This window comes from Pelobates fuscus, chromosome 1, assembly GCF_036172605.1.
Source record: "Pelobates fuscus isolate aPelFus1 chromosome 1, aPelFus1.pri, whole genome shotgun sequence".
Lineage (NCBI taxonomy): Eukaryota > Metazoa > Chordata > Amphibia > Anura > Pelobatidae > Pelobates > Pelobates fuscus.
This window is the reverse complement of record NC_086317.1, coordinates 8,577,442-8,603,698: the sequence shown is the minus strand read 5'-3', so window position 1 is coordinate 8,603,698 and position 26,257 is coordinate 8,577,442. Positions and strand designations below refer to the sequence as shown.

General features: G+C 47.7%; 1 protein-coding gene across 1 annotated transcript in view; it reads left to right on the top strand.

The window, feature by feature from the left end:
- Positions 1-1,830: 1,830 nt before the first annotated feature.
- Positions 1,831-26,257, top strand: part of FSTL1 (follistatin like 1) — a 62,096-nt gene continuing 37,669 nt past the window's right edge. The window contains exons 1-2 of the mRNA XM_063446117.1: positions 1,831-1,957; positions 4,989-5,045. Coding sequence (XP_063302187.1) covers positions 1,955-1,957; positions 4,989-5,045 — 60 coding nt within the window. The 5' untranslated portion in view covers positions 1,831-1,954. The remainder of the gene's footprint in view (positions 1,958-4,988; positions 5,046-26,257) is intronic.

Sequence of the window (26,257 nt, the reverse complement as noted above, 5' to 3'; positions counted from 1 at the left end):
TCACAGATGAGAGACCTGTCTGATTAGTGGGACATTGCAACAAACTATACCAGGAAATGTAAAATGGAAGAACGCTGGCACCAGGAAAACTACAGGAGCAAGTAATAATAATAACTGAGCGAGAAGGAGGAGAGAGCAGGGATAGAGAGCAGGGATAGGGGTGCAGGGGGAGAGAGCAGGGATAGGGGTGCAGGGGGAGAGAGCAGGGATAGGGGGCAGGAGGAGAGAACAAAGATAGGGGTGCAGGACTGAGGAGAGAGCAGATATAGAGGTGCAGGGGGAGAGGGCAGGAATAGGGGTGCAGGAGGAGAGAACAGGAATAGGGGGTGCATGGATAGAGAGCAGGGATGGGGGGGGGCAGGAGGAGAGAACAGGAATATGGGGTGCAGGAGGAGAGAGAGCAGGGATAGGGGTGCAGGGGGAGAGAGCAGGGATAGGGTGCAGGGGGAGAGAACAGGAATAGGGGGTGCAGGAAGAGAGAACTGGAATAGGGGGTGCAGGAGGAGAGAAAAGGAATAGGGGGTGCAGGGATAGAGAGCAGGGATAGGGGGTGCAGGGATAGAGAACAGGGATAGGGGTGCAGGATGAGAGCAGGGGGTAAGGGGTGCAGGGGGAGAGAGCAGGTATAGGGGTGCAGGGATAGAGAACAGGGATAGGGGTGCAGGAGGAGAGCAGGGGGTAAGGGGTGCAGGGATAGAGAGCAGGGATAGGGGGCAGGAGGAGAGAACAAAGATAGGGGGTGCAGGACTGAGGAGAGAGCAGATATAGAGGTGCAGGGGGAGAGGGCAGGGATAGGGGGTGCAGGGGGAGAGAGCAGATATAGAGGTGCAGGGGGAGAGAGCAGGGATAAGGGTGCAGGAAGAGAGAGCAGGTATAGAGGTACAGGAGGAGAGAGCAGGGATAGGGGTGCAGGGGGAGAGAGCAGGTATAGAGGTACAGGAGGAGAGAGCAGGGATAGGGGTGCAGGTGGAGAGAGCAGATATAGAGGTGCAGGGGGAGAGAACAGGGATAGGGGTGCAGGTGGAGAGAGCAGATATAGAGGTGCAGGGGGAGAGGGCAGGGATAGGGGGTGCAGGAAGAGAGAGCAGGTATAGAGGTACAGGAGGAGAGAGCAGGGATAGGGGGTGCAGGGGGAGAGAGCAGGGATGGGGGTGCAGGAGAAGAGAGAGCAGGGATAGGGGGTGCAGGGGGAGAGAGCAGGGATAGGGAGTGCAGGAGAAGAGAGCAGTTATAGGGTGTGCAGGGGGAGATAGCAGCTATAGGGGGTGCAGGGATAGAGAACAGGGATAGGGGGCAGGGGGTGCAGGAGGAGGGAGCAGGGATAGGGGGTGCAGGACTGAGGAGAGAGCAGATATAGGGTGTGCAGGGGTAGAGAGCAGGGAAAGGGGGTGCAGGGGGAGAGAGCAGGGATAGGGGGTGCAGGGCTCCCCCTGCAGGGATAGGGGGTGCAGGAGGAGAGAGCAGGTATAGGGTGTGCAGAGGGAGAGAGCAGGTATAGGGGGTGCAGGGATAGAGAACAGGGATATGGGGCAGGGGGTGCAGGAGGAGAGAGCAGGGATAGAGGGTGCAGGACTAAGGAAAGAGCAGATATAGAGGTGCAGGGGGAGAGAGCAGGGATAGAGGGTATAGGGGGAGAAAGCATGGATAGGGGTGCAGGAAAAGGAATGACTGGGAAGGGTGCGAAACATGTGCGAAACATGAAGAGGGGGGAAGAGGGGGGAAGAGGGGGGTTTGTTTAGAATAGAGGGCTAGGAGGGGCTGAAGAAGGAGGGAAGGAGGGCTAGGAGGGGCTGAAAGAGAAGGGATAGAGGGCTAGGAGGGGCTGGAAAGGGTGGGATGGGCTGAGGATTTAGGATACAGTTTCAGCACCAGAACCCAGCTGGACACAAACTGTTCAGAAGGAAAGGACATCAGATCTCTGTCTGCATCCATACAGCAACCTCCTGCATCCAAAATGGTGAGACTGCTCCCCCCCCCCCCATCTATATCTATATACTGACTGCCCACCCCATCTATATCTATATACTGACTGCCCACCCCATCTATATCTATATACTGACTGTCCCCCCCAGCCTCTTTATACTGACTGTCCCCCCAGCCTCTATATACTGACTGCCCCCGGAACTGCTATGTACTGACTGCCCCCCAGCCTCTATATACTGACTGCCCCACAGCTTCTATATACTGACTGCCCCCCCAGCCTCTATATACTGACTGCCCCCCAGCTTCTATATACTGACTGCCCCCTAGCTTCTATATACTGACTGCGCCCCAGCCTCTATATACTGACTGCCCCCCCAGCCTCTATATACTGACTGCCCCCCCAGCCTCTATATACTAACTGCCCCCCAGCCTCTATATACTGACTGCGCCCCAGCCTCTATATACTGACTGCCCCCCCAGCCTCTATATACTGACTGCCCCGCCAGCCTCTATATACTAACTGCCCCCCAGCCTCTATATACTGACTGCCCCCCAGCTTCTATATACTGACTGCCCCCCAGCCTCTATATACTGACTGCGCCCCAGCCTCTATATACTGACTGCCCCCCAGCCTCTATATACTGACTGCCCCCCCAGCCTCTATATACTAACTGCCCCCCAGCCTCTATATACTGACTGCCCCCCAGCTTCTATATACTGACTGCCCCCTAGCCTCTATATACTGACTGTCCCCCCAGCCTCTTTATACTGACTGCCCCCGGAACTGCTATGTACTGACTGCCCCCCAGCCTCTATATACTGACTGCCCACCCAGCTTCTATATACTGACTGCGCCCCCAGCCTCTATATACTGACTGGCCCCCAGCCTCTATATACTGACTGCCCCCCCAGCCTCTATATACTAACTGCCCCCCAGCTTCTATATACTGACTGCCCCCCAGCCTCTATATACTGACTGCCCACCCAGCTTCTATATACTTACTGCCCCCCAGCTTCTATATACTGACTGCCCCCCCAGCCTCTATATACTGACTGCCCCCCCAGCCTCTATATACTGACTGCCCCCCCCAGCCTCTATATACTAACTGCCCCCCAGCCTCTATATACTGACTGCCCCCCAGCTTCTATATACTGACTGCCCCCTAGCCTCTATATACTGACTGCGCCCCCAGCCTCTATATACTGACTGCCCCCCAGCCTCTATATACTGACTGCCCCCCCAGCCTCTATATACTGACTGCCCCCCCAGCCTCTATATACTAACTGCCCCCCAGCCTCTATATACTGACTGCCCCCCAGCTTCTATATACTGACTGCCCCCCAGCCTCTATATACTAAATGCGCCCCCAGCCTCTATATACTGACTGCCCCCCAGCCTCTATATACTAACTTCCCCCCAGCCTCTGTATACTGACTGCCCCCCCAGCCTCTATATACTGACTGCGCCTCCAGCCTCTATATACTGACTGCCCCCCAGCCTCTATATACTGACTGCCCCCAGCCTCTATATACTGACTGCCCCCAGCCTCTATATACTGACTGTCCCCCCAGCTTCTATATACTGACTGCCCCCTCAGCCTCTATATACTGACTGCCCCCCAGCCTCTATATACTGACTGCCCCCCCAGCTTCTATATACTGACTGCCCCCTGCCTCTATATACTGACTGCCCCCCAGCCTCTGACTGCCCCCCCAGCCTCTGACTGCCCCCCAGCTTCTATATACTGACTGCCCCCCAGCCTCTATATACTGACTGCCCCTAGCTTCTATATACTGACTGCCCCCCGAACTGCTATATACTGACTGCCCCCCAGCCTCTATATACTGACTGCCCCCCAGCCTCTATTTACTGACTACCCCCAGCCTCTATATACTGACTGCCCCCCAGCTTCTATATACTGACTGCCCCCCAGCTTCTATATACTGACTGCCCCCCAGCCTCTATATACTGACTGCCCCCCAGCCTCTATATACTGACTGCCCCCAGCTTCTATATACTGACTGCCCCCCCAGCCTCTATATACTGACTGCCCCCAGCTTCTATATACTGACTGCCCCCAACCTCTATATACTGACTGCCCCCAGCCTCTATATACTGACTGCCCTCCCCCCACCAGCCTCTATATACTGACTGCCCCCAGCCTCTATATACTGACTGCCCCCCAGCTTCAAAATACTGACTGCCCCCCAGCCTCTATATACTGACTGCCCCCCAGCCTCTATATACTGACTGCCCCCCAGCCTCTATATACTGACTGCCCCCAGCCTCTATATACTGACTGCCCCCCCAGCCTCTGACTGCCCCCCCAGCCTCTATATACTGACTGCCCCCCAGCTTCTATATACTGACTGCCCCCCAGCCTCTATATACTGACTGCCCCCCAGCCTCTATATACTGACTGCCCCCCAGCCTCTATATACTGACTGCCCCCAGCCTCTATATACTGACTGCCCGCCCCGGCTTCTATATACTGACTGTCCCCCAGCCTCTATATGCTGACTGCCCCCCAGCCTCTATATACTGACTGCCCCCCCCTCCCCCCAGCCTTTATATACTGACTGCCCCCCCCCCCTCCCCCCAGCCTCTATATACTGACTGCCCCCCAGCCTCTATATACTGACTGCCCTCCAGCCTCTATATACTGACTGCCCCCCAGCCTCTATATACTGACTGCCCCCAGCCTCTATATACTGACTGCCCGCCCCGGCTTCTATATACTGACTGCCCCCCAGCCTCTATATGCTGACTACCCCCCAGCCTCTATATACTGACTCCCCCCCCCCCCTCCCCCCAGCCTCTATATACTGACTGCCCCCCAGCCTCTATATGCTGACTGCCCCCCCTCCCCCCAGCCTTTATATACTGACTGCCCCCCCCTCCCTCCCCCCAGCCTCTATATACTGACTGCCCCCCAGCCTCTATATACTGACTGATTGCCTCCTGGTTATCTGTACCTTCCTGTCTGATTTTGCCTCTACCCCTCCTAGGGGGGACCCAGATTCCCTCTCCCTGTGCCCTGATTTATGTCTTCTCTCCCCCCCAGCTCCTGAGGAGTCTCCCGTTGCTGGCTGTGCTGGCCCTGTCCTGTAGCCAGGCCCCGGTATGTACTGGGATTCATTGGGAGTCATACAGCCCCCTGTCTGACCAGGGGCTACATTCCTGGGGGATTAACTCTTTATATAGGGGGTCTACATTCCTGGGGGATTAACTCTTTACTTCCTGGGATATGGGGGGGTCCTACATTCCTGGGGGTAGGGGGTTAACTCTTTACTTGCTGGGGTATTGGGGGGGGTCTACATTCCTGGGGGTAGGGGGTTAACTCTTTACTTGCTGGGATGTGGGGGGTCTACATTCCTGGGGGTAGGGGGTTAACTCTTTACTTGCTGGGGTATTGGGGGGTCTACATTCCTGGGGGTAGGGGGGTTAACTCTTTACTTGCTGGGGTATTGGGGGGTCTACATTCCTGGGGGTAGGGGGTTAACTCTTTACTTGCTGGGATATGGGGGGTCTACATTCCTGGGGGTAGGGGGTTAACTCTTTACTTGCTGGGGTATTGGGGGGTCTACATTCCTGGGGGTAGGGGGTTAACTCTTTACTTGCTGGGGTATTGGGGGGGGGTCTACATTCCTGGGGGTAGGGGGTTAACTCTTTACTTGCTGGGATATGGGGGCCTGCATTTTGGGGGGATTAACTAAATACTTGCTGGGATAAGGGGGGTCTAAATTCCTGGGGGCACGGGATGAACTATTTATATATGGGGGGGGGGGGGGTGTCTACATTCCTGGGGGCTTAACTGTTTATTTGCTGTGATAAGGGGTGTTTATATCTGAGGGGAGGAGGTTAACTTTTTACTTGCTATGATATGGGGGGAGGGACTGCATACCTGGGGGGATGAAGTGAGATTAACTCTTTATATGGCAAATTATAAGGGGACTGCATACCTGGGGGAGGAAGTAAGATTAACTCTTTATATGCTGTACAGGGGGTCTTCATTCCTGGGGGTGATGTTAACTCTTGGCATGCCATACAGGGGGTGATGTTAACTCTTGGCATGCTGTACAGGGGGGTGATGTTAACTCTTGGCATGCCATACAGGGGGTGATGTTAACTCTTGGCATGCTGTACAGGGGGGTGATGTTAACTCTTGGCATGCCATACAGGGGGCTGATGTTAACTCTTGGCATGCCGTACAGGGGGTGATGTTAACTCTTGGCATGCCGTACAGGGGGTGATGTTAACTCTTGGCTTGCTCTTGTGAGGAGAGGTTTTAATTTCTGTGGGGGTGGACACTTCTCTCAGGGTAACAGAATAACCAATAATTAACTCTTTGCATGCTGTGATATGCTCTCTGAATTCCTGGCAGGGGTGCTGGGGCCCAGATCTCTATATTATTCGTATAATTAGTCCATGTGTTTTAGCCATTAAACATGTTGATCAATTAACTCAATTTAATATTCCAACATGTTTTATAAAATGATTCTGTCTGCGCTGTTGGGATTTAATAAGTTTAGTATTTCCCCCAGTTCTGGAGATTTGTTTTAGAACTTCAGTTACAAACACCCTGTGATCACTGGAGGCCCCAAAGCCTGTATATATTTAATAATTCATAGCAATTAGTACATTTTCACAGTAATAATTATATACAAAGTTCCTCCTTATAGTGAGACATTGTAACTGCTCCAGTACAGGCTCCAGAAAACACAACTGCTCTAGATCTGTATTACAGGGAACAGTAACTATCATGTTCTGATCTGTATTACAGGGAACAGTAACTATCATGTTCTAGATCTGTATTACAGGGAACAGTAACTATCATGTTCTAGATCTGTATTACAGGGAACAGTAACTATCATGTTCTAGATCTGTATTACAGGGAACAGTAACTATCATGTTCTGATCTGTATTACAGGGAACAGTAACTATCATGTTCTGATCTGTATTACAGGGAACAGTAACTATCATGTTCTAGATCTGTATTACAGGGAACAGTAACTATCATGTTCTGATCTGTATTACAGGGAACAGTAACTATCATGTTCTGATCTGACTTACAGGGAACAGTAACTATCATGTTCTAGATCTGTATTACAGGGAACAGTAACTATCATGTTCTGATCTGTATTACAGGGAACAGTAACTATCATGTTCTAGATCTGTATTACAGGGAACAGTAACTATCATGTTCTGATCTGACTTACAGGGAACAGTAACTATCATGTTCTGATCTGTATTACAGGGAACAGTAACTATCATGTTCTGATCTGACTTACAGGGAACAGTAACTATAATGTTCTAGATATGTCTTACAGGGAACAGTAACTATCATGTTCTGATCTCTATTACAGGGAACAGTAACTATCATGTTCTAGATCTGACTTACAGGGAACAGTAACTATCATGTTCTAGATCTGTATTACAGGGAACATTAACTATCATGTTCTAGATCTGTATTACAGGGAACAGTAACTATCATGTTCTAGATATGTATTACAGGGAACAGTAACCATCACGTTCTGATCTGTATTACAGGGAACAGTAACTATCATGTTCTGATCTATATTACAGGGAACAGTAACTATCATGTTCTAGATCGGCATTACAGGGAACAGTAACTATCATGTTCTAGATCTGTATTACAGGGAACAGTAACTATCATGTTCTGATCTGTATTACAGGGAACATTAACTATCATGTTCTAGATCTGTATTACAGGGAACAGTAACTATCATGTTCTAGATCTGTATTACAGGGAACAGTAACTATCATGTTCTAGATCTGTATTACAGGGAACAGTAACTATAATGTTCTAGATCTGTATTACAGGGACCAGTAACTATCATGTTCTAGATCTGTATTACAGGGAACAGTAACTATCATGTTCTGATCTGTATTACAGGGAACAGTAACTATCATGTTCTAGATCTGTATTACAGGGAACAGTAACTATCATGTTCTGATCTGTATTACAGGGAACAGTAACTATCATGTTCTGCTCTGTATTACAGGGAACAGTAACTATCATGTTCTAGATCTGTATTACAGGGAACAGTAACTATCATGTTCTAGAGCTGTATTACAGGGAACAGTAACTATAATGTTCTAGATGTGTATTACAGGGAACAGTAACTATCATGTTCTGATCTGTATTACAGGGAACAGTAACTATCATGTTCTAGATCTGTATTACAGGGAACAGTAACTATCATGTTCTAGATCTGTATTACAGGGAACAGTAACTATCATGTTCTAGATCTGTATTACAGGGAACAGTAACTATCATGTTCTGATCTGTATTACAGGGAACAGTAACTATCATGTTCTGATCTGTATTACAGGGAACAGTAACTATCATGTTCTAGATCTGTATTACAGGGAACAGTAACTATCATGTTCTAGAGCTGTATTATAGGGAACAGTAACTATAATGTTCTAGATGTGTATTACAGGGAACAGTAACTATCATGTTCTAGATCTGTATTACAGGGAACAGTAACTATCATGTTCTGATCTGTATTACAGGGAACAGTAACTATCATGTTCTAGATCTGTATTACAGGGAACAGTAACTATCATGTTCTAGATCTGTATTACAGGGAACAGTAACTATCATGTTCTGATCTGTATTACAGGGAACAGTAACTATCATGTTCTAGATCTGTATTACAGGGAACAGTAACTATCATGTTCTGATCTGTATTACAGGGAGCACTAGGTATAATCTAGATCTCTTTCTTAAAGGAAACAATAATGTCCTTGACTTCACTAACCCTTCCTTGTGGATCCCTCCCATTCTGTAGAGACTGAGCCAGCGGTAGGAACCATAAAATCCCTTAACCCATTCGCTGCAGAGACCCTGCAATATTTGGCTCTGATTTGGTCCTAATTGAAACCAGGCCTGCGTTTTGGACCTCCAGGAAGGAGATCGTGAGGTCCTATAACAAACACATTACATTATGGAATGTAACACACAGGGAGATACAGTAAACTGCACTGTGCTGCATGTTCTTGGACTAAAACTACCACAATTCTCTTCCAACCTGGGTTATAATAAATAATATTAAACGTGCAGTTAGTAAGATCTCCTGATGTGGAGAGTTCTGAAATTGCTTAATTTTATTACTGCATTGTACCCATTGTACAGTGCTGCAGAATTTGTTGGTGCTTTATAAGTATTAGATAATGCATTAAATACACGCAGACCCCGTAAAACTTTATTAGGGTACTTAAAGTTGGTGCATTTTAGTTGTGTTGTGCAGCTTCTACAGTGAGGTTTTACCAAACCAGGAAATGCCAATCCCAGGGCTCATTTAGCTTAGACAGCAGAATAGAGGGGGACTAGCCCAAGACGTGTGTACTGTCCCTTTAATTTATCTGCCTTGGGCACAACTCTGGGGCAAGCAAGTTGAATATGAAATGGGGTTTTTCCATCACCATAAGCCTCAATGGACTATTCAGGTTTAAAGCAGCTCTCCCACGTTCCGTGCTGGGACGAATCAGAACGCTTATGAAGCTAAGCCAACCAAGGAGATGGGAGTCATAGTCCACAGCAGCTGACGTGCTATAGCAACTATACAATTGCTGCGGTATATAAACCACTTAAGGCTGGCAAAGCAGGATGGGAGTTGTAGCTGTTAATCTGAATTCTGCTCAGTCCTGCTGCTGAATAAAAGCAGGTGATATCCCAGGACTTGGAGTGAAAGCTCTCCCAATTTATTATTAGATGTGTATCTCCGTATACTGTAGCGCTGTACAACATTACTGCGTCTGTTGCCGTTGATAACGAATTCTTGTCTTTATTTTTTTTTATTAACCCCTTAAGGACACATGACGGAAATATTCCGTCATGATTCCCTTTTCCCCCAGAATTTCCCAGGGTTGAATTAGTTTCTTTCTTATTTATTTGTTTTAAACCAGATAAACTCGTAAAATTGAGGTCATAGTCACAGTTAGAGATATTTCTGTTTTGTCATTTTGTGAATTCCTTGTCATTTCTTTGCTATTGTGGATATTAGTTTAATGAATATATTTACGTGTCCTGTGGATGATCTGTCTCCTAACCATCAATGGGTTAATTATAGGATGCATTTGCCCTCCTGCCCCGTCTGTGGCATTCTTTCCCTCCCTCCCTCCCTCACCCCAGGGCAGAGTAACGCCCATTATTTACCCCAATTCCCAGACCCCTCTCTCATTCAACCTCCGCCTGAAACATCTGGATGGGTTTATTGTGTGTGGACACAGCTGGCGTGACACATGTAACACGGGGGAAGGGAGCAGCGAGTGAGTGTAACAACCCAAAAAATGACATTCCTTCTCCTCACCTTCACCATCTTTCAATAAGACATCTTTCTGATTGATTGTGCAGGACAGAGTGAAAGCTCTGCAGTCCAGGGCTATATATGTGAAACGTTGTACAGCGCTGCAGAATATGTTGGTGCTGTATAAATGATACAGTTTCCCCAGTCCTCTGGTACAAATGTTATTGATCACTGTAGATATCATCAGAGGCCTGCTGGAGAGCTTCTCCGGGTGCGGTACCAGATTCTAATCCTCCCAGGAGGGTTTTGGACAGGCCCTGCCCAATGACGCAGTTACTGGCCTGCTCTGCGTTCAGCTGGATGGGTGCGGTGCTTGGGCGCACCAGATGTGTAATGCGGTATCAGCATGGCGCAAAGCGCTGTAAACATGGCTTGTCGTATAGCTGGACTGTGAGCTTGGCCGTGGGTTAACCCTTACTCACCCAGCTGGAATAGCAGACAGCTGCATTGCATCCTGTGTAATCAGCAAACAGTGTGTTTTAACATGTACCTGTGTATAGTGTGCAAACACAGCTGGTCTCCGCACTCATTGTGAGGAACATTGCTCTGTGTGGGGTCTTCCTATAGCCCAGGAATGAATGATTTGACCCCTGTTATGTTATCACAGCCGCCATCTTTTCCTGAACAAATGTCACTCGCACATGGTGACAGGCAGTACATTAAAATGCTGCCAGTTGGTACATAGCAATCATATGCTGCAGAAAGGAAATATGTTTATTAATACAGTGTGGATCCCAGTGCAGTGCTTTGATTAACCAATTGATACCCTCCTCCCCCCGCAGTACATTAATTCTACATAGTACAGGGCACAAGTTTTCATGTTCTGCCTGTCAGAACCAAGTGTCCAGGAAAACTTGTCCCTAAACGCGTGAGCTCTGCCAGGCCTTGGTAAAAATAGCGCTTTAACGATAGCACGCAATTTGTGTTAAATAAAGATACCAAACATTATCTGCCTAATGACAAGGCCTGCTGAATATCAAACGAACCCCCTCCTTGCCTTGTCTCTAGTGTTTAGTACGTAGGTCCTATCAGTGCAATTAATATTGGAGATATTTTCAGACCCTGACTGGGCTTCTGTGAATGGACGCCACCTTATTACAGCGAGGTGGATTATAACAAACAATTCATTGTGATTCTGTGAAACTGACTCAATGAATAATGAGGATAAAACCCCCTCCCCCTTTTTCACATAGCGCTAAGTGAATATCTAATTTTCATTAATTTAACACTTCGTATCTATGGAGAGTGCTCTCCATCCAGGCTCGGCGTACCGTTGTCTTGTTTAGAATGGATTGATTGGAACATTGCAGGTTAACGGCCCTTAGTGTGAAACGGGTACAGCTTCCTTCCGAAGTTACTGAATTTGGGATCCAATTAATCTAGAGACATGAGAGAAATTCTAAACAGTATGAAAAATGATAAATCACAGCTGGACAGCGAAACGAATAGGAACAAAAAAGATTATTATTCAGTAGGTGATAGCTCGCTGTACAGGTTGTGTTTAAAATATAAACTGTCCTGTTAAAGAGCTCTAAATGGGAAGCAGTTACCATGGAAACCAATTGCTAAATTATTTATTTGAAATAGATCTTTGCTGAATAATTCCGCTTTAACCAGAACCCTATGTGTTATATAAGGCTGCCCATAGATAGGATTATACAGAATATTTGTGATTGATGCATGTTCTCTGCATTTATTTTGCAAGTCTGATTGAATTATTGTACCTGCGCATGTATGTTCTATAATAATAAGTGATAGACTCCTATTGATGTCACACGTCTGAACAGATCAGCGACCAGAACAGTGCTGTTAATTGCTCTTAATTACTCACTAATTAGCGAGGAGATGTCTGTGATTTATCTCATGCTATAAACAGAGAATATTATTTAAAATGGGAAGAAAATCCAGGGTTATGCAGTAACTGGGTGCCAGGCTTACACAGGGTCGCTGGGTGCCAGGGTTATACAGGGTCCCTGAGTGCCAGGGTTATGCAGTAATTGGGTGCCAGGCTTACACAGGGTCGCTGGGTGCCAGGGTTATACAGGGTCGCTGGGTGCCAGGGTTATATAGAGTCGCTGAGTGCCAGGGTTATACAGGGTCCCTGGGTGCCAGGGTTATGCAGTAATTGGGTGCTAGGCCCACACAGGGTCGCTGGGTGCCAGGGTTATACAGGGTCGCTGGGTGCCAGGGTTATATAGAGTCACTGAGTGCCAGGGTTATATAGAGTCACTGAGTGCCAGGGTTATATAGAGTCACTGAGTGCCAGGATATACAGGGTCCCTGGGTGCCAGGGTTATGCAGTAATTGGGTGCTAGGCCCACACAGGGTCGCTGGGTGCCAGGGTTATACAGGGTCCCTGGGTGCCAGGGTTATACAGGGTCGCTGGGTGCCAGGGATATACAGGGTCGCTGGGTGCCAGGGTTATATAGAGTCGCTGAGTGCCAGGGTTATACAGGGTCGCTGGGTGCCAGGGTTATATAGAGTCGCTGAGTGCCAGGGTTATACAGGGTCCCTGGGTGCCAGGGTTATGCAGTAATTGGGTGCTAGGCCCACACAGGGTTGCTGGGTGCCAGGGTTATATAGAGTCGCTGAGTGCCAGGGTTATACAGGGTCGCTGGGTGCCAGGGTTATATAGAGTCGCTGAGTGCCAGGGTTATACAGAGTCGCTGAGTGCCAGGGTTATACAGGGTCGCTGGGTGCCAGGGTTATACAGGGTCGCTGGGTGCCAGGGTTATATAGAGTCGCTGAGTGCCAGGGTTATACAGGGTCGCTGGGTGCCAGGGTTATATAGAGTCGCTGAGTGCCAGGGTTATACAGGGTCGCTGGGTGCCAGGGTTATATAGAGTCGCTGAGTGCCAGGGTTATACAGGGTCGCAGGGTGCCAGGGTTATGCAGTAATAGGGTGAGTTGCATTTATATAGAGTAAATATCCCCCAAATGATTATTAGAATATGATTAACAATAAAATTTTATATAAAATATGATCAATTAGCAATGATTACATTCAACATTCATAAATAACATTTACAGATTTTGTTATATATACAGAAATCTAAACAAGAATCCCGAAGGAATTTTCCTAACTTTTCCATGTTTCCATGCAGGGGGCGGCCATTAGTTTATCCCAGCCAATCAGAATACAGTTTTTATTTAGTGTTGGGGTCCTGCTCCCATTACCTGTGTCTGTGATATGTGGAACAAGCAGGCCCCACGCATTCTCTAGCTCTGTCAATTTGCCCATTCCTGGCAGGCTATCCTCAGCCCAGTGAAACCAGGAAGTGGTTTAGCTATCACAGCCAATCAGTGCTGCTCCTGATTAGCCCAGCCACAAGCACTGCCGAGGGGCTTATTCACTAACATGTCGAAAATCAAGAAGCATAATAATAATAACATTCTCCTAATACACAGACATCAGGACACCTACCTCTCCCCTCCTTCTAATACACAGACATCAGGACACCTACCTCTCCCCTCCTCCTAATACACAGACATCAGGACACCTACCTCTCCCCTCCTCCTAATACACAGACACCAGGACACCTACCTCTCCCCTCCTCCTAATACACAGACACCAGGACACCTACCTCTCCCCTCCTCCTAATACACAGACATCAGGACACGTACCTCTCCCCTCCTCCTAATACACAGACACCAGGACACCTACCTCTCTCCTCCTCCTAATACACAGACACCAGGACACCTACCTCTCCCCTCCTCCTAATACACAGACACCAGGACACCTACCTCTCCCCTCCTCCTAATACACAGACACCAGGACACCTACCTCTCCCCTCCTCCTAATACACAGACATCAGGACACCTACCTCTCCCCTCCTTCTAATACACAGACATCTGGACACCTACCTCTCCCCTCCTCCTAATACACAGACACCAGGACACCTACCTCTCCCCTCCTCCTAATACACAGACATCAGGACACCTACCTCTCCCCTCCTTCTAATACACAGACATCAGGACACCTACCTCTCCCCTCCTCCTAATACACAGACACCAGGACACCTACCTCTCCCCTCCTCCTAATACACAGACATCAGGACACCTACCTCTCCCCTCCTTCTAATACACAGACACCAGGACACCTACCTCTCCCCTCCTCCTAATACACAGACACCAGGACACCTACCTCTCCCCTCCTCCTAATACACAGACATCAGGACACCTACCTTTCCCCTCCTTCTAATACACAGACATCAGGACACCTACCTCTCCCCTCCTTCTAATACACAGACATCAGGACACCTACCTCTCCCCTCCTTCTAAATCACAGACACCAGGACACCTACCTCTCCCCTCCTTCTAATACACAGACATCAGGGCACCTACCTCTCCCCTCCTTCTAAATCACAGACACCAGGACACCTACCTCTCCCCTCCTCCTAATACACAGACACCAGGACACCTACCTCTCCCCTCCTCCTAATACACAGACACCAGGACACCTACCTCTCCCCTCCTCCTAATACACAGACATCAGGACACCTACCTCTCCCCTCCTTCTAATACACAGACATCAGGACACCTACCTCTCCCCTCCTTCTAATACACAGACATCAGGACACCTACCTCTCCCCTCCTTCTAATACACAGACACCAGGACACCTACCTCTCCCCTCCTCCTAATACACAGACATCAGGATACCTACCTCTCCCCTCCTCCTAATACACAGACACCAGGACACCTACCTCTCCCCTCCTCCTAATACACAGACATCAGGACTCGTACCTCTCCCCTCCTCCTAATACACAGACATCAGGACACCTACCTCTCAGCTCCTCCTAATACACAGACACCAGGACACCTACCTCTCCCCTCCTCCTAATACACAGACATCAGGATACCTACCTCTCCCCTCCTCCTAATACACAGACATCAGGACACCTACCTCTCCCCTCCTCCTAATACACAGACACCAGGACACCTACCTCTCCCCTCCTCCTAATACACAGACATCAGGACTCGTACCTCTCCCCTCCTCCTAATACACAGACATCAGGACACCTACCTCTCAGCTCCTCCTAATACACAGACACCAGGACACCTACCTCTCACCTCCTCCTAATACACAGACATCAGGACACCTACCTCTCACCTCCTCCTAATACACAGACATCAGGACACCTACCTCTCACCTCCTCCTAATACACAGACATCAGGACACCTAACTCTCCCCTCCTTCTAATACACAGACATCAGGACACGTACCTCTCCCCTCCTCCTAATACACAGACACCAGGACACCTACCTCTCCCCTCCTCCTAATACACAGACATCAGGACACCTACCTCTCCCCTCCTCCTAATACACAGACATCAGGACACCTACCTCTCACCTCCTCCTAATACACAGACATCAGGACACCTACCTCTCCCCTCCTCCTAATACACAGACATCAGGACACCTACCTCTCCCCTCCTCCTAATACACAGACATCAGGACACCTACCTCTCCCCTCCTTCTAATACACAGACATCAGGACACCTACCTCTCCCCTCCTCCTAATACACAGACATCAGGGCACCTACCTCTCCCCTCCTCCTAATACACATGTTATGGTACTTTTTGAAAGTAAACCAAAATGTTTAAAGTCTATCTGTTCCTGTCCAAATCAATAAAATTAAATTGCGTATATACGCTGAAGTAATTAAGTCTGACACACGAGGTTCAGGTTAAAATAACTTCGAGAAAGTTTATTGGCAAGTGAAGTAAAAGCGGGCGCGCAGGCCCTTTTAAGAGGCATTTTGCGTCATCATTGATTATTAGAATATCAGCAAATAAACATCATCAATTGGATTAATTGTTAAGTGACGGAGTTAGTGTCTTACCTATTGGTTAGTAAAATTAAGAGGTTAGTCCCGTGCCCACCCATCAGAGGTGGGATTATTCTGGACACGGGTGGGGGACAAGGGGGTCCTAAGCGTCATTTTACACGGTCAATGATATCAGGCTTTATGTCCAGGTGCAAGGTCTCTTATGAATAGAACATTTCATTACTACTGTGTTCTGTGGCCTTCAAACTGTACTATCTTACAAGCTCTTAAGGAGTAGCCGGCAAGTCTTAAGGAGTAGCCAGCACCTCCTGGTACTTGTCCTTGAAGGAAACACGGTCTTTGTCTACTGTATTAATTGGGTTGAGAAGTTCAGTCACGTAATGTAGTTTAAAATGAACAAGTTAAGTCATGGGGACAAAATGGAGGATTGAAGAAGTCAGGTTAGGAGGACAAAATGGAGGATGAAGTCACAGTATAAAGTTAAAATGGAGTTAGTACAATAATTCAATACAAGTACAATAGAGATTTTTAATAATTCCACATCAGTCCCCCCTATGAAATGTTAGATTCTAAGAGATAAAACTTTATTATGTTAGTATCAGAAGACGTGTTAACCCAAAGGCACAAAAACCCCGTGGCCGCTAGCTAGATGTTAATGCAAAGTGCAAGGCTGTCCCTAGATCTGACCCTAATAGGCTAACCATCCGTCAGTATGGCTCTCGAACGCTTCACACCCAAGGGTATCCCATGGCAGCTAACCCACCACTTCTCCACATGGGGCCTTTACCATTCACTGACAGATGCTGTCCCTAATCTAGTCCCTTCCTAGAATTCCTGCACTTTATCAACAAAGGGGATAAGTTGCAGCGGCAGACAGGGTGAGTTGATGTCTTGAAATTCTTGGTCATCAACTTCGAGATGGGTAAAAGCGGGTGCCGCTTGGTCAACAGTCTTCATGAGGGATTTTCTCAGACATGGGAGGACACAACAAAAGAGAAGAGCAAAAATAAAAAGAAAAATTAGTATAGCCATACCAATCTGCATTAAAGCCTTTTGCCATCCTGTCATCCAACCAAACCATCTTTCCCAGGGATCTTTTATCCCAGAATTCCTTTTTAACTCTTCAGACAGGTCATTTAATTTTTCTATAGCTAGTGTGACTTTACCATTAGGGCCTGTGTTTTCTGGGATGTAGGTACAACATGTCATAGTGTCGGGCAAAATCTTACAAACCCCTCCTTTTTCGGCTAAGATCATATCTAGGGCCATCCTATTCTGAAAAGTCATTTGGGATGTGGCCTGTAACTGTTCGGCCAACCCCTGGAGGGCGTCTCTGGTGTAATTGACAAAACGCTGTTGATTATAATAAATGTAATTTATCCAATTTAGATTCTTGTTTGCGGTAACTATGGTAAAAATTGATTCAAATCCTGCAGCAACTTCATCCCTAGCTTTAAACTCATTGGGCACCCCCCTGGGCACTCCAATGGCATCAATATATACATGAGGATCAAAACTTCCTTTCACTGGGGCGTCACGTTTAACCTTAGTGTGGCTGAACTCATGGGTGTTGAGGTGTGTGTCAGAAATAATATGTATAGGCATGATGGCCTTAGTCAAAGTACACTCTCCCCACCATTCTGTGTCCATTCTGGATCTCAGCTGTAAATCACCACACAACCAGTAAATGTCTCCTAGTGACCTAGTATGGTGTTGCAGCAAGCGTACAGGAACAGTTCTGTATGTAGCACAATAACCTTTGGAAAAGTTACCCACAAATTTACCAATACCATCGTACATGGCATAGCAAGTGTAATTACCTTTATATACGGTAATACCATCAGGGGGTTTGACATCGTTGGCTAGGAGAGGATACTCTTTTGTCCATGTAATACATATGGACCTGTTAAAATTATAGTGATAGGCAAAAAGGCTTAAAACACATTCTTCTATATCTACGGGTAGGATTAAAGGTACGGTACCCAGGTGAGGCCGGGCACCTCCACACACATAACATGCGGTTCTATTATGCTTATTAGCATTATATTTCATCCATTCTAACCATAAATTTACATCATTAAAACCTGTTTCAGCGGCCATGGTATCTTCAAAAGTGGGGTTAGCAATGGCCATCATGTCCTGAAAGGTCTGGATATGGGGTTTTAATGGGTTAGGGACCATATGGGTGGCCCCTTGCCACTCAGAAGAGTTGCACATATCTTTGAGGTAGAAATGCCCTAATTTCTGGTAGGAACCCTTTTTCCAGTACATTCCCATCACATACTGGTCTGCATCTGTTGGGCTTGGGCGCTCAATGTTAAGGATTAATTTCATTGGTGTGCTCCCCCCAGGCTTTCTCAAAGTCATTCTCTGGAGAAGCGATCTACCATGATCATCTACTTTAGCTACGGCACTTTTTGGTTTGTAACCCCAGGCAGGCCCGGCATTCCATCCTGCCGCCCCCCAGTGATCACAATTGTGCCCCCATTGTTTGTCAACTACACAAACATATGGGTCTTTCGAATGAGGGATATCTCTATAGATGCTCTGGATTTGTGGTGTGGGAAATGGGCATTCTACAATATCACAGTAGTCAAAGGTATAAGTAGCCACCTGGGTGCATGATGAATTATACCAGAAGGTGTACCCACTAATGTCTTTGGTAATGGCTACTTGCTGGGCCTTCATAAGGCTAATTAAGGAGAAGATGTACCAGAGATACATGTTTGTGCGATATTCGCTTCCTCTGGGGCAGGAGATTTCTTGCAGTGGGAAGCGTGGATCCAATTTGGCCTACCGGCCAATTTGACGGAGGTTGCGGTAATCAGGAGAACTTGGAATGGACCGTCAAATCTTGGTTCCAGGGTATTTTTCCGCACAAACTTCTTGACCAGGACCCAATCTCCGGGAAGTAGGTTATGGGAACCTGTATCCAATTCGGGATCTGGAATTGAAGAGAAAACTTGGGCATGTATTTTGTTTAGGACATTTGCAAGTTCAGTTACATAGTCTACTAAAACATCTGATTGGAGTTGCAACTGCTGCGGATAATAACAACCTAGTCTGGGTGCTGTCCCAAATAGAACCTCATATGGGGACAGTGAATGCTTCCCTCTAGGTGTGTGCCTAACACTAAATAGAGCTATTGGTAGGCTTTCTGGCCAGGGCATCTTTGTTTCTTGTGACATTTTTAACATTCTAGTTTTTAGGGTGCCATTCATGCGCTCCACTTTACCACTACTTTGTGGGTGGTAAGGGGTGTGGAAGGCTAGAGTCACCCCTAGAGCAGTCCAAATTTCTTTAGTCACAGTTGCTGTAAAGGCTGGGCCTTGATCACTCTCAATAACTTCTGGGAGTCCGAATCTACATACAATATCTGTAAGTAGGCGCTTTGCGGTTGTTTTTGCAGTGATATTGGCCACTGGGTAGGCTTCTGGCCAGCCTGAGAACATGTCCACTATTACTAGTGCATATTCATGGGGCCCACTCTTGGGCATTTGGATGTGGTCAATTTGAATCCGCTGGAAGGGGTACATGGGCTTTGCCAGGTGTTTCGCAGGTACTTTAACTGGTCTTCCTGGATTGCATTTTGCACAAATGACACAGGCCTTGCAGAAGCTATTGATCAATGTTGTGATTCCAGGTGCTTCATAATACTTCTGTATGAGGGCGGCCATCAATTCTTTTGACAGGTGTGCAGGCCCATGTGCCCATTGGACAACTGCTGGATACAAATTTCTGGGAAGACAAAATTTGAAGTTGTTGTAATATATTCCGTCCTTTTGGACAGCTCCTTTCTTTTTCCATTTCTGGACTTCTTCAGGAGTAACTGCAGCTTGCTGTTCTTGTAAAATTCGCAAATCAGTAGGAAGAGTTTGCAGGGCAAAAATAGGGACTTCTTCTTCTTGTCCGGACACTTCTTCGTCCACTTCCTGCAAATCCCTGGCCGCTAACTTAGCAGCCTGATCAGCCAAATGGTTGCCCTTTGCTTCATCTGTATCCAATTTCCCATGGGCCTTTACTTTCAAAACGGCCACTTCTTTGGGGAGTAGGAGGGCATCCATTAGCTCCTTGATTGCAGTGCTGTGTTTGACTGGTGTACCGGCGGTGGTAAGAAATCCTCTAGTCTTCCAAATTAGGCCGAAGTCATGTGCCACGCCTAGAGCATATCTTGAATCTGTATAGATGTTGGCACGTTTTCCTTCGGAAATTTTGCAGGCTGAAGTCAGAGCCTGTAATTCAGCTTCTTGTGCAGACATTGCTGGTGGTAAGGATGATGATTTAATAACTTCATCTGTTGTGGTTACGGCATATCCTGTATGATATGTTCCTCCTTCATCGGCATATCTCGATCCGTCCACAAACAGGGTAAAATCCGGATCTGGTAATGGATTCTCATGCACAGTTGGTAAGTGCACTGTTTCCATTTTCATCTGTTCAAAACAGTCATGAGGTGTTTCTGGGTCATAATCATTCTTTATGACCAGATCTTGAAATTCCTTTTCCAGGAAATGGCGTGGCCATGCTTCTAGAAGGTCAGTTGTTGGGTATTTGACAATACCATTTTCCTGTAGCTGTTCTTCAGTCATGGTGGCCCATAGTTTTGCCATGGGCCCAAGATCATTCCATGACCTTGTCTTCAACTTGGTAACAGGAATATGTGGGATAGCAGTATCCCAATGACGGTAAAGGTAGTTAAGTTGTTGAGGTAGCTGGATCAAGACCATACTATTGCCGTCAGAGTCACAATAGAAGTCTTGTGCAGTAAGCTTTACATCGGTCCGGTGGTAAAGCTCATCTTCATAGCAAGGTTCAGGGGTAATGTTTGGTTTGTACCACGTGGTGCAGAAGGCGTGATCTGGGCCTTCACAGAGAGGTTTTTCACCTTCATAAAATGTCAAATGTGGATGCATGACTTTCTTGATACATCCACAGAGCAGGTGAATGTAGGTTTCATCCGTGATAAATCCATAATAGATACCCCCCTCAGGGAGTGGAAGAAGAGTGGACGGATTAAGCACCTGACATCTTTGGATGGAAATGTTGTCAGGCAAAAGAAGATGACACTGTAAGCGCAGGTGCCTGGCTGGAGACACGTGCTTGAGCTGGACTTGGTTGATGATGGCAGAGATGTCATGAGGGGCCAAAACAACCAGAGGGTGGCCAAGGACCAGGTCTGAGGTCTTCTCTATGAGTTCTCTCGCAGCAAAAACAGCCCTGAGACAGGAAGGAGTCCCTCTGGCCACAATGTCCAGTTGACATGAGAAATATCCAATAGGCCTCTGGCGGCCTCTTAAGTCATTAGTTTGGGTGAGCACTCCTGTTGCGTGGCCTTGTCTTTCAGAGACAAACAATTTGAAAGTTTTGGAGTAGTCAGGGAGGCCCAAGGCAGGAGCAGAAGCAATGGCTCGTTTGAGAGCAGTAAAATTGTCCATAGCTTCTTTAGTTAAACAGAAAGGGTCAGACTTAAGTGCGTCATAGAGAGGTTGCATGAGCAGAGAGGCTTCTGGGATCCATGCTCTGCAGTAGGAAATGAGGCCTAGGAAGGCATGAAGAGACTTAGAAGTCCTTGGAGGCGGAATATCCAGCACAGCTCTTACCCGGTCCCGAGTAAGATGTCTGGTACCTCGAGATAGGCAGTGTCCAAGGAAAATTACTGAAGGTTGGCAGAACTGTAGCTTGATGAGCGAAGCTTTGCATCCTTGTTCTGCCAAATAACAAAGCAGACTAATTGAGCACTCTTCGGTAACGGGTATGTCATCTCCACAGAGCAGCAAATCATCCACATACTGAAGCAGAACAACTTCTGGGTGCTCGGCTTGCCATGGGTCAAGGATGGTGGCCATGGCCTTTGCAAATTGACTTGGTGAATTTTGTGCCCCTTGGGGCATGACAGTCCAGGTATACTGTTGCATCTCATGAGTGAAAGCAAACAGATATTGGCAGGATGGGTCCAGTGGGACACTGAAAAAAGCATTTGCTAGGTCAATAACTGTGAAGAATTTTGCAGATGGTGGGACTCCAGAGAGCAGAGTATGGGGATTCGGTACAAGAGGGGTGTCCAGGACTGTAGCTTCATTAACAGCACGGAGATCCTGAACCATCCTGTACTTCTCTGGCTCACCCTTCGGAGTTTTCTTCTTCACAGGAAATAACGGGGTGTTGCATTCAGATTTACATTTGACAAGGGCACCCTTCTCCAAGAGTGCCTTAATGTGGACAGAAATTGCAGCTGACTGTGCTGGTTTTAATGGATATTGTGGTTTTCTTGGTAACTTAGCTCCTGGAATAAGCTTTACCACCACAGGGGGAACATTTAGGTGACCTATGTCCTCTGGGCCTGAGGACCATAACTTTGCGGGCACCTGTGTTTTTAATTCCTCTGGGAAATTGGACCTTAATTCTGCTGTCTCCTCACGGGGCTTTTCTAAATGCAGCATCAGAGGCAAAGAGCATAGGGCTGAAGTGTCTGATACAGACAGAGGTGTAAACATTTCTACCTGCCCATCCGGGGTAAAGGTGATGGATGCTTGCAGGCGTGAGAGAACATCAGCACCTAACAGGTTAATTGGGCATGTGGAGGATACTACAAAGCGAGCGAGCAGGCTAGAACCAACTCGTAGTGGAGTTGTTAGGGGGCTATGTCTCGGTTGGCCATCCACTCCAACACAAGAGACATCAATATTTGACAGAAAAGATGGGTCTGGCAAGTCTTGTTCTCGTAGAACACTACGGGCTGCACCTGTGTCAACTAGAAATGTGGTGGGGTGGCCTTCAATGGGCAAAGTCACTGTGGCAAGTGGCCCCCCCTTATCCCCTGTAGACACTGCCATTACAGGGGTTACAGACACAGGCTTGCCAGTTTCCTATTCATCGGGTTCCTCAACTATTGGGACCCCTTTTTCGGTCTTAGTGACCGGGGCAGGTCTGGATGGCTTTCTTATCTCTCTTTTGGGTTCCGGGCAATCACTTTTAAAATGACCTTTAGCTTTGCAATTAAAGCAGAAGCCATCCTCTGGTCTGGTGCCCCTGGGAACAGGGATACTGCGTGAAACCATAAGAGGAGCAGAGCTTGGCCTTTTGGGGGTCTGGGCAGATTCTAGGCCCCTAGCGACTAAAAGCAGGGTATCCAGGGGGACAACCTTATATTCAGGGCGTGCAGCAATAATTCCCTTGCGTATAGAGTCTTTAACGCCTTGGACAAACGCACCTGACAGCATTTGTGAATGAATTTTGTCAGTAAGATCAAACCCCAAATCTGTGAACATTTGATACAGTCTTGCATGAAACTTTTCCACTGATTCTCCTTTTTCTTGAACAACATCAGTAAGGCCAGCAGCCTGATCTGCAAGTTTGTCCTTAGCCCATTCTCTTAATTGGGTGCAAAAGGTTACCCCGGAGGGGTAATCAACATCACTGGAAAGCAGATCTGTACTGAGGTGACGGGCCATACTTGGCCAATAGGCATCCCCTGCTTTAATAGCACAAATGCTGAGTAGATCACGCCATGCGGCGGAATAAGTCTTTTGAATTTGAACTATCCCTCGGTAAAAAGGCATAGGCTGTTTTTCTGGGTCGGGGAGCGATTTCATTAATGCGCTAGCTTGAGTGGGGTTAAAGGCAACATATTTAGAAGGGGCCTGTTCTCCCCGACCCTTGTGGCCAAAAGGGTCATCGATAGAACGGTGAGTTGGGGCTCCCGCGGCAAGCTCCGATGAGACATGGGACACCCTGTCCATCTCGTCATCATCGAATTCTATGATATTGGCTCTTTTGCGTGGTGCAGGGCCCGAATGAGGTGAAAGGATCGGTGGTTGGGAACGAGCCCCAGATGCAGGGGTGGCTAGTGAGTCATAACCTGGGGATAGGTAGTCACCGGGGATTACCGGCATCAGGGCCGAGCTGGGGGCCGCCATATTGGTGGCCGGAGAAGGTGCTACATTAGGGTTAAGGGAAGAAGCGGCGGCCATGTTGGAAGAGGGCACATCCGGGGCAGACTGTGTCGGACTGGGCATGACCGGGACCTGGGGAGTGGCTTGGGGAAGGGGTAGTGGATATCCGGGATAGGGCAGAGTCATGGGATACGGGAAGGGGTAGGGCCAGGCTGGGGAGTGGAAGGAGGTGGGGTATTGGACTGGGGTGGAGATGGGAGGGGGAGGAGTCGGGGCGAGGGTGGAAGAGGTGGTTAGTTGGGCGGATGAGGAGGGGAGGGGGTCATGAACGGAGAGGGAGCGTAGGGAAGGAATGGCAGATGAAATGTTAGGGGGAGGTACAGCAGGTAGCGTAGGGATGGACGAGGATGATGGGAATGTTAGGGACGGGGAGGGGGAAAAGAAAGATCCATCAGAATTCAGGACCGGGCAAACAGGGGAGGTGGCGGGATGAGTGTTAGGAGGATTGGGAGCGGGGAACATAGTCAGCTGGCTATCACCTACTGCTGACTGAACCTTGGGGATAGACGTCCCCTGGGCGCCACTTTGGGGCGCTGGCTGAGGGTAGACCCCAGCAACGCAATTCTGATGATACACAAACAATTTCACACCCTTGTGATTTATTTCTTCCTCAACCCAACCTTCTAGCTGAATAGCCTTCGCTACTCTGTACCATGCTTCAGCAGTCTTTAATAAACCATTATCTGTAAGCTTGCCTTTCATTTCTGCCAGTAACTTACGCCAACTTTCTGGTTGCAATCTTCCACCCGTTGGTACAGTAATTTTACATACTTTTGCAATCTTTACAACACCTTTAACCATCTCCTCACCCTCTCTGTTTTCTACCAAATCACATGCTAACCAGCCCTTATTGGGCTTGCTTAAATCCTGCCCCATAATCCCTTTACCCCTATACCAGCGTCCTAGATATAGGGAGAGAGAAGGAAAACGGAACAAGAACGTCTACAATGCTCGACTGCCACCCGAGAACCGTAAAACTTTCTCAGGTGCGTCTTCCCAAAACGTAGACTAGTCACTGAATCCGCCTACCCGGGGTGGTAGACACGGATTGGAGCGAGGTGAGAAGTGTGTGACCAATCACTTCTCCTTCAAGAGGAATGGGAGTGGATAGTATAATAATATAGGAAGTACAGAAAAGATGAAAGGCAAGGAAAATCCTTAGAGACAGACACAGGAGTTCATGAGACTCCTATTAAACAAACAAGACAACAATACAGTTGAAATACAGTGCATGCATCACAATTCAAATGAAATCAACAATAATTCCTTTCCTTTACTCGTGTGCTTACTCCAAAGTCACCTCCCTCAATCCCGTAGTATCTTACTACCAACGGCCAAGGATAACAGCTAACACCGGTCCGAAATCCATATGCCTCCCTCGTCACAGCAGCCCACTCGTAGTGTCTGCGCTACCCTCACCCTTGTAGTGCCCCTATAAAGACCCACTTTATAAGTCCCACTACTCCGTGGTGATGAAGACAGCAATGCCTGCCCGAATTCACACACCACAAAATAAAAATTGGAATGGCTCCAGCTCAGCGCTCAAAGCTGGAGGGTACCACCACTCTGCAAGCAGAGTAACGTGCACAGAGAAGCTAGCTAGGCTATCAAAGTGACACAAGAAGGATCCCCAGGAAACTATGAGTCTACACAATCTCCACAGATCCAACACACCTCTTTTTCCCTACAGCCCCAGCCACGAGGCTCCTAAAAGAGTTAAACAGGAAAAGATGACCCCCAGGAACACATCCACAGGTCAACCCCCCTTTTTCCCTACAACCACAGCACAGTGGTTCCTAAAAGGAGTAAAACAGGCAACAGAAGACCTAGGCAAATCCCCTCAGGTCCACCCCCCTTTATCCCAAAAGAGGTAAAATACAAACAGATAAACAGACAAACCGAAGACCCAGGCAAATCCCCTCAGGTCCACCCCCCTTTATCCCAAAAAGGGGAAAACAAGCAAGACAGAACCCCAGGCAAAACCCCTGCAGGTCCACCCCCCCTTTATCTCAAAATGGGGAAACAAGCAAACAATTCAAACACACCCAGGCAACAGATAGACTAAAATGCAGGTAAACAAGTGAGTAACGAGACACCGGGCAAGATATTACCTGTCTTTGATGTCCTCCCGGGAAGCAGTCACAGACACGTGGACGGGTCAATCAAAGGGGCCGGAACGTACCGGTGGCTCTGCAGAAGTCTCTACCGTGTATCTGGAGGTGATCAATCTCCCTTCCTTCCCCCTGGATTCCTCC